General features: G+C 38.7%; 1 protein-coding gene across 2 annotated transcripts; it reads right to left on the minus strand.

Annotated features, from left to right (window-relative positions):
* Window positions 1-870: 870 nt before the first annotated feature.
* On the minus strand, window positions 871-6,513 carry Clec4e (C-type lectin domain family 4 member E). 2 transcript variants are annotated; one of them, XM_017796164.2, is made up of 6 exons: window positions 6,304-6,513; window positions 5,298-5,393; window positions 4,435-4,524; window positions 3,363-3,562; window positions 2,288-2,403; window positions 871-1,170 (listed from the first exon to the last, which is right to left on the minus strand). In XM_017796164.2, exons 1-6 carry the CDS (start codon window positions 6,338-6,340, stop codon window positions 1,014-1,016), a joined length of 696 nt encoding a protein of 231 aa, XP_017651653.1. In that variant the 5' UTR covers window positions 6,341-6,513; the 3' UTR covers window positions 871-1,013. The 2 variants fall into 2 exon arrangements, with proteins under 2 accessions (XP_017651653.1, XP_008823564.1); XM_008825342.3 differs by having other exon boundaries at window positions 3,363-3,514; window positions 6,304-6,511.
* Between the last annotated feature and the right edge of the window lie 2,924 nt (window positions 6,514-9,437).

Here is a 9,437-nt window from a genome sequence, read left to right on the forward strand (position 1 = left end):
ATTCATTTATTTTGTTTATTTTTCCTATTCACGGATTGACTTTCATTCCAATGTGTGAATGCTGAGGGTCTGCTTAGGACGTTGTCTGGAGGACACATGGTGTGTGTTGATAGAGTAGCAATAAATGGAAAGGCTCGAGGTAGGAAAGTTTGAAGCTGAAGCTTTGGAGACTAATTTGACTACTGAACTCTGGTTCTAGTTGAGCAGTAGATACAAGTGCAGATAAGAAGATGACAGAGTGAGAAGGGAAGTCCAGGAAAGAGCGGACTAGAAGGGACATCCAGGGAAGAGTGGATGAGACCACAGCCTGGAGCTGGTTTAATCTGGCCTTTCCTAGGGAGATAAGATGATGGCTACGCCAGTCTAGTCAGCAGGAACACATTTCTTCCTCTTTGGGAGAACGTGGTAGTGATTTATGTCTAAGCAGGAGCTAAAACAGCACAGACAGATGCTTTAGGAGGCAGAAGATACAGATATGATCAGGGGATCATTCACAGTCACTTTCTGGAACCTTCTTTGCTGACTCTGTACCTGCTTTCTATACCTGGATTTCGTATGAATATTCACAAGGAAGACTCATGTCAAAGGGGAGTTCCTTTCCTGTCACTACATGTGTTAGTGAATTGCTTTGTGTATTCTGAAAAGACGACTTCAGAATAATGGAGAGAAAATTAGTCAGTGCCATGAACTTTAACAATGAAAACAACTGTGGGGCATATGACACACGCCTTTAATCCCAGCTCTCAGGAGGCAGAGACAAGCAAATCTCTGTGAGGTCAAGTCCAGCCTGGTCTACATAGCCAGTTCCAGGCCAGCTGGGGATAAAGGGAAACCCTGTTTTAAAAAAACAAAACAAAACAAAAACAAAAATAAAGAATGAAAACTTATTTTAATATCAGAGTAACAAATACTTAAGAATCCTTATGATACGCAGTGAACACTTTTCTCATGTTGGGTTTGGATGTTGCCCCATTCTTGCTCCTCTTCATTTGAGCGTTCTGTGTTCATTTTTATTAGTCCAAAGGAGTTATTTCTGGCATTTCACAAATCCAAGGCATATTGAAGAAACAGGGCACATCATTCCAATTCCGCATCGGATTTGAAGAGTCTCTTATGGTGGCGCAGTCCTCCACCAGAACAATGTTGTTGGGCTCCCCTTCATCCCAGAAGCTAACAAAGGGAAATACAGGAGATTTTACATTCCGGCATGAGGAGAGAAAGTGACTTAATATATGAAGCAAATTATAAATGTGTTATTTAACTTTATCATTTTGTGAGGTAGGGATTTTAATCTCTATTTTATCCAGGAAGAAAAGCAAATCCTCTTGTCTTTGTCATCAGCTTTGTTGAGGACCTTTCTGGATTTCTATTCTGTCATCCATCTCCATGGATTCATCCATTTTCATGACTCAAAATGAGAAGTCACGGTAGGGTTGACGACACTATGGGTTTGTTTCCTCTGCACCCACCTCATGTTGCGTGTGCTTGCTTTGTTCTGTTGGTGTTCGTGTTTCCTTAGTGCGTCCTTCAGTGTTACAGTGCTGCGGTTTTCTAGCATTTGGGACAGCCAAGCACCACACTCAGAGTTGCTGTGAACTAGCTGAGTGAGTCGTTCACTCCCTGACATTTACTTTCTTCAAATGTTGAATAAGATGAGCAACACTGATCTATCTCAGAAATGTGTAATTGCCATAAATGTACTGTTCGAATGAGGCAAGGCCATTACTAAGAGGAGAGGGGGCTTCAGGGTACGAATACACTGTCTCAAATTACCATTTTTCTCATTAACTTCTGTTTTAGGGCATAAGACTCAATTTTACTCTTTTTTTGATCTGCGTTATAAGTAAATGATTCTTCTATTTTCATTCTCTCTCTCTCTCTCTCTCTCTCTCTCTTTTCCCCCCTTCCTCCTTCTCCCCTCTCTCTTTTAAGACAGGGTCTCTCTGTAGCCCCCGATGGCCTGGAACTTGCTATGTAGACCAGGCTGGCTCCGATCTCACATCCACCTGCTTTTGCCTCCTAAGCACTGGGATAAAAGGTGTGTGCCACCATATCCAACTCGCCCTTTTCATCTTAATCTATTATTTCTCTTTTTTTCTTGTGATAGGCCTAGGAAATGAGAGAGACAGGAGCTTGTACTTCTTACTTCCTTCTTCCTGTATCTAACATCAACAATGCTAGGCCTGAGCACCTCACTGTAACAAAAGCAACTTCAGAGAGTTCCCCCAACATGGTCTTACTTTAGGGTTATAACAATGTGACAATCTTCCTGTAATATGGTACATACCTGAGAGACTCTGTGAAAGGTGTGTCATCCACCCATTGCCACTGACCCTCAGTCACCTGGTCTGTCAGTCCAATATAAAATTCTTTCTTTTTAGGTTTTGTATGAAAAAGAAATTCCTATAGAAGATATATAATAATAAAAAGAGGAAATTATTTCAGTTCTGAAGAGATGTTGAATATAATTCATTTTAAAAGATCTATCTATCTATCTATCTATCTATCTATCTATCATCTAATCATCTATCTATCATCTATCTATCTATCATCTATCTATCAATCATCTCTATCTATCTATCTATCATCTGTCTATCTATTTGAGAAAGGATATAGAAAGAGTAGAATTAGACCCTTTGGTGTGGGTCAACCTACCAAGAGTCTACCCTTAAACTAGATTGACTCTCGCCTCATATGTGTGTGTGGGGGGGGGTGAAATATGTGTATAATAGAGTACATAAAATTGGGTGAGAAGTACTGGGTGGGTGTGCAGATGGGGGAGGGACTCTAAATGCAATAAAATATATTGAATGATAATTACAAAAACTCAACAAAAATGAAAATAGATCAAGACTAGACATGGTACATAAACATGCCTCAAATTGTAAGGTCACCGAAGATCATCTACTAATTTCTTTATTATGGAAAAATTGGAGTACCACAATTGAATAAAGAGCTCCTTCACCTTCAATAGGAGATTCTCAGTAATTCATTCAAAATTTGTCTATTTTAATAGCAGTCATATCCAATGTATTTATCTAGCACAAAAATTATTAAGTGCAGCTAGAAACAATGCACAGACACTGTTTATTCTCATTCATATGACATGTTCATAAACAAAGTGTTAGTTAATTCCTAATCTCGTCCAATTAATATTGGAACTCCGTATAACAATCAGCTTTTTCAAGGTTCCTCTAGTAATGAATACGAATTAAGTCATGACACACAAATAGTAGGAGCAGCATACATTTCAGTGTGTTCATTTAACAAAGAGTTGTGGCTCAGACATTATGCACAGCTATGCAGAAAGGTTGGATCTTAGGAAGATCATCACAGCGTTGAGGAGCATGTACCCCAATTACCTGTTCCTCCTTTGTGTTGATGACTACCAGATGAGCCCCCATGCTTGAACAGTTTTTTAAACTCAATATCCACGTCATCGTGGTCATAGAGAAAAAGTAACAGCTAGATTGAAAATGTTCCCAGTTCACAGGACAGCAATTTTTGACTGAACCTAGGGGAAGAAGTGTTCCGTGAATGCCAGCAAATTTTTCTTCTGATCCTGTGGAGTCCAACATGAACAGGCCAAAACCATAGAACCTTATTTACATCCTGTATCTTGCTCTCTAAGACTTTTAGATAATTCCAATGTCAATAAACATAAGCATCCATTTTCTTCTTTTTTGAACAACATCTTTATTTTCTAGATGTCAGTACCAGTAAGCATAATGTTATGCATAGTTTATCTCAGTTATATAATTGATATAGAACTCAATTTTCTGTTCTTACATTGACAAGGTCAGAAAATTATGAATTTTCTCTGAGTGACTTCCAAGCCAACATCTCTTAGTGTCTAAACAATATAGTCTTACCAATCCTCTAAAAGGGGATAAATTTCTTAGCATTGTAGAATTTTAATCCTTGAAGTTTATTAAACATAAATTGTTCCCTTGATTTGATAGCAAGGAACCTGTAGCTAAAAGAAGCAATTCACTTTCTCAGCGCTGAGTAGCATTTTGCTAAGTCTTGGGCTATGATATTATATAAGAACTTTCGGAGAATTTTTCTTAGGTATTTTAAAATTCTCCATACATATTTTCCACTTTCACTTCATCTTGGAAGCAGGTGAATAGAGAAAGCTTCTACTCCTGGGAACAAGTTCTTTCATTTTCAGACTCACCATTTAGATATATATCTCAAATTTATTCTAAAAGCTTACTGCAATATCCTATCCCACTGCTACTTACATTTCCAGAGTTTATTTCTCTCTTCTCATCAGTTACTTACCACTCTCTACACAGACAGGATTTTTCATTTCATTTTGGAAAAATGGTTCCCAATTCCATTATATTTTTCCTTATCCTAAAGTCAATCGAGAAACTAGAATAATGTTGATACATCTATTTTAACATTCGATTTTGTGGACTGTTGTACCTGACGCATCGCTGTGGCAGGACAGCTCCTTGAAATTCTCATGTGGTAGTAGCTTTTTCTCGTTACTAATTTGAAAGCTGTGATATGTCACTAGTAGAGAAAAATGACACAGTTAATGCTGAATTGTTCCCTTAAAATAAATAACTGTCTTCAGTTCTGTGTTCACAACAAAATGTGGACAATTATCATGCTGTTTTCTTACTACATATATTTCCCTCCACATACAGAGGCACTGAGATTCACTTCATCAAAGAAAGAGGTAATTTACATTTTGTGGCTTTCCCCATTTATAATGAATTAACTTTATTTCAGATCCAGAATATGTTTGCATTCCCTCCTATGCCAAGTCTAACCATCTAAACTTTCTTCCACAAAGCAAATTGTTGTCTTTGGTTCTGGTGACTCATCCAAGCTCCAAGTTAACATCTCACAGAGAAGGTTAAACTAATGACAGGGGGTACAAAAGAATGAACTCAGGACCACCAAGGAGATGGAAAATATGTATCATGAAATGTGTTAGAGATAACTTAAATTTGGCAATGGTTTTGGATTGGAGTTTCTGCCTTGGAGAATAGCTTATAACTTGAGGATAAATAGGGAGAAAAGTGAAATAAAAATGGTCCCATAAATCTGGTCAAAAACCCAGGGGAGAACATAAGCTCTAGTTGGGCCTACGAACACTGTTGATTAACTGAATTGGCACAGTTTCAATTAAAGTAATCAATATCAAAAAATAATGTATCTAAATAAAACAGAAAAGAAAGAAAAGACTCAGTGCAGGAGAAGAGATGTGACATGTAACAAGAGTTTACCCCTAACATCTTCCACTGAGAAAGAGAGTGAATTTGACCTTCAGAACCCACCAACACATCTGGTGATGAAACAGACACTGAGAAACAGGATGGAGGCCCCAGCCACAGTCCATGAGAATGCTTGAGAATTTTTGGAGCACACTTTCTCTGTTGGAAGAAAAATATAAAACACGGTCCATCTTCCCAAAGCAAGATCCAAGAGATTTCAATTGCCTGTATTTAGCTATCCCCAAACTTTTCCATGCATCCACATTGCATGGAGACTGGTGGGCCTCATCCCTAGAATTAACAATTCGGGGAAGTTGTGTGGGACTCGTCTGTATAAAGATACTGTCCGTCTGAAAATCACAGTTTAAGAACCACCAGGGTAGTCCACGGCTGAATGTAAGACCCTGACTCATGAATACGGTTTCCTACCTAAGTCTCTCAGTTAAAAATATATTTTGGGGGCAGGAGAGTTGGATCAGTGGTTAAGAGAACTGGCTGCTCTTGCAGAGGACGGGGTTTGATTCCCAGCACCTACATGATGACTAACAACCATCTGTAGCTCCAGTTCCAGGGGATCCAGCACCTTCTTCTGACCTCCATGGGTGTTGTATGACATGGATGCACTTATATACATGCAGACAATACACTCATGCACATAAATAAAAATATTTTAAAAAGATACTTTTGCACTTTAAGGCCTTCCCCCATTCTTTCTCATTTTGTAACCATTCTTTCCCGTCCAAGTCTTATATCGCAAGTTCCTTTGTGAATTAAATAAAACATTGACAATCATGTAGTAAATACTGCCTCTTCCCCAGGATGCATTTTACAGACAAGTAAAGTGAGTTACACAGAAAGTAGGGCTTCAGTGCATGACAGAAAGGTAAGAGACAGCAAACTGTCAGCTCTGCCTGAAAACATGTCAGCACGCTTTCCGAGAAGCCTGCCAATCGTTCTTCTCTTTCTTATTCTTTTCACTGCACTGAATATTTTCTCACCATCCAGCCCTCACCACGTCGCTCACCTGATTAGAGAATTATGGAAGGCGAGGAAAAGTTGTAAACTGTACCTGTGCCTGGTGCCGCAGAAGAGTTGAATGAATTCATTCTTTTTCGCCCCCCTTTCTCTCCCTGTCTTCTTTTCTCAGTTTCTGGACCTAGGAGTATTTAGTTGATGAGATTCCATGGAAAGTGCTTCTTAAAAGGTAGACATTTCACTGACTTTTAGAAAGTTCGCCTGGAATAGACACAGACTATGAGCTTGTTCTGCAGATGTGTAGTTAAGTCAGCATTTCCTTTCTTGCGTAAGGAAGACAGGGAAGTTCACTGAGCAACATCCACGTCTCACTCCACAAAAAGAGGAAACGGTGCAGCGATAAGCATCAAAGCAAACGGCTGCATTACAGGAAAACAAGACAATAAATATTGTGTTCTATTTTTGTGGATAAATGTCTTTCTTTTTTCAAGATACTCAGTCCCAATTCCCTTTGGCATTGTGGGGCTCAGCACTAGAATCTCAATGCCACTTTTTATCTGTATCACAATCACACTGATTCACAGGAAGGAAGCAGAGACTAGGCATTCTTATAACACATAGCACAGAGCTGGTCGTAGAGGACGCACATTTATGACAGCAATGAATGAGAAATTATTTTCATCTTTCTCTTCCTCCTGCTTTAGCAGCTCTTGAACAGTACTGTTGTAGACTTAAATCCTTCTATCAAGCTGTTAACCACTGGGTTGTCTCATAGGTCTGCCTCAGCTGGATAGTCCTGCTATCAGCTGGATGTCTACTTTGAAACTTGTTTCCGTTTCTTCACAGAAGGTGCTTTAATTCGATTTTGATTTATTTAGAATACTAGCTCTCTATTGCAGCCTGCATGAGGAGAAATGAATTTGAATGTCAGAAGAAGTCATTTTAATTATACATTAGAATGCAGTGCTTCTCTGGAATGCTAGTTTGATAAGGGACATCTTTCTTCATGATACTAAAGAGACACCAATATTAGGTGTCTTAAGTCCACAAGTTTCAGGAGGCAGAAGTATGACACCCGTTACTGGGTACTCCCCACCTTTGATGAGTCAGACTTCCCATGTGCTACAAGAGATCTTTGGTCCTAAGAAAACTTTTTGTTGTTTCAATAGATTGGAAAATTTCTCTGTATTTTTTATTTTACAGTAATATATTCATCTGAATACTCACACAGGAAACACATGTCAAAAGGACAGTTCCTTTCCTCTCTCTACATATGTTAGTGAACTGCTTTGTAAAATTTGAAAAGAGGTCTTTAGATTGATGAAGAGAAACTTAGCGCCAAGAATTTTAATAATGAAAACAACTCTGGGGGTTGGCAGTACACACTTTTAATCCTTGCACTGGGGAGGCAGAGGCAGGTGGATCTCTGTGAGATCAAGGCTGGACTGGTCTACATATTAAGTTCTAGGCCAGCTGTGGCTACATACAGACCCTGTGTCAGAAACAAACAAACAAACAAACAGCAGCAGAAAAACAAAAACAGTAATATAGATTTATTGAAGTATTTTAAAATTGTATTTGTAAGTTGCTATGGTTTAGTTGCATTTTTCCCCAGACTCCATATGTAAAATTTGGTCCCCAGGGAGGTGGTATTGGGAAGTTTGGACTTTTAAGAGGTGGAGCCTTGTGAGAGGTTCTTAGCTTCATTGGGCACATGGCTTTGAAGGACGTTAAGGTATCTCAGTCTCTCTGCTTCCTGCCTCCTATGATGGTGTCATTCTTACCTAAGACTCAAACCATAGAGCTGCCCAATCTTTGACTTGAAACTTTAGACAAGCAAACCAAAAGAAACCTCTCTGCCCTTTATAAATGGCCCAAGTCAGACATTTCATTATAGTGATGGAAAGGTAAGTAACATTTATACATTATACATATTACATTATGCACATGAATATTGGTAGTAAATAGCTTTTTATAATTTTATTTATTATTTTCCTTTTATATGTATGAATGTATTACTTGTATGTATGTAGGTGTACCTGTGTCATGCAATGCCTGCAGAGGTCAGAAGAGGGCATCAGATTTCCTGGAACTGGAGTTCCTTAGCCAGTTTTTAGCCACCACGTGGGTGCTGGGAGTTGGACTCGGTCATCTGCAAGAGCAGCCAGGGGTCTTAACCCCTGAGCCATGTCTCCAGCCTCAGTAAGTAGCTTTTAGCCAGTAGAAAAATTATTAAATGATGAATCAAAAATTATCATAGTAAATTTTTATAAATCATGATCAATTAGTAATAATAAATATTAATAATCATGTAAATGATTATATTATTGTTTATCAATATGCAATTAACTAAATACTGCTAAATTAGTATTTTGCTAGTCATAATATATATTTATGCTTTGATGTATCTTTCTTTTCTGTAACTGTTAATTATACATAATAACAGGCTTCATTATATTTTCATTCATGTATATAATACTTTCTTACCATACTCACTACCATTACCCCATTTTGTTCCCTTTCCATTCCCACTGATTCCCCATCTTCCTACCAATCTTTTTTCTATGGGTGCTTTTTTTGTTTTGGTGACTCTTTACATTTTATTAGGATTTCCTACAGGATGCAGGTGAAAGATTACTTACAAGAACATGGGCTCTCTACTAGTGAACAAAGAAAGTGTCTCTCCCTCCTCAGCGACCATTAACTGCTCATAGATACTAAGGAAGGTGTGGCTGCTTATGAGCTTATTTCCTACAAATCCTTGGTGAGAGGTGGGCATACAGATAGGCCTGATTTTGTGCAGGTCTCGTGCTGGTAAACATAACTGCTGTGAGATCAAGAACGCAGAGGTGACACCATCCTCAGTAGATAGAGCGCCGCATCACTCCACCACTTCTAGCTCTTGAATTCTTTCCTCATCCTCTTCCATGTTGTTCCCTGAGCTTTTGGGGGGAGGGGTGACCTATGTGTCCTATTCCTGGCTGAGCACTCAGCAGTCCCTTGTTCTCAATACTTTGGTCAGTTATGAGTTCTTGTAGTCACTGCTGCTTACCGTGAAAGGGAGCTTCTCTGACCAAAGCTGATGGCAGCACTAGTCTATGGGTATAAATGCAATTATTTAGAAGGCAATATGATGGGTATATCATGACAATTTAACCGAAGTCGATTCCTCACTATGGATCTATGACTGCTGCTTTTGACCAGGCTTACATTAATCAGACATGACTT

The sequence above is a fragment of the Nannospalax galili genome, unplaced genomic scaffold, assembly GCF_000622305.1.
Source record: "Nannospalax galili isolate Female #2095 unplaced genomic scaffold, S.galili_v1.0 scaffold589, whole genome shotgun sequence".
NCBI lineage: Eukaryota > Metazoa > Chordata > Mammalia > Rodentia > Spalacidae > Nannospalax > Nannospalax galili.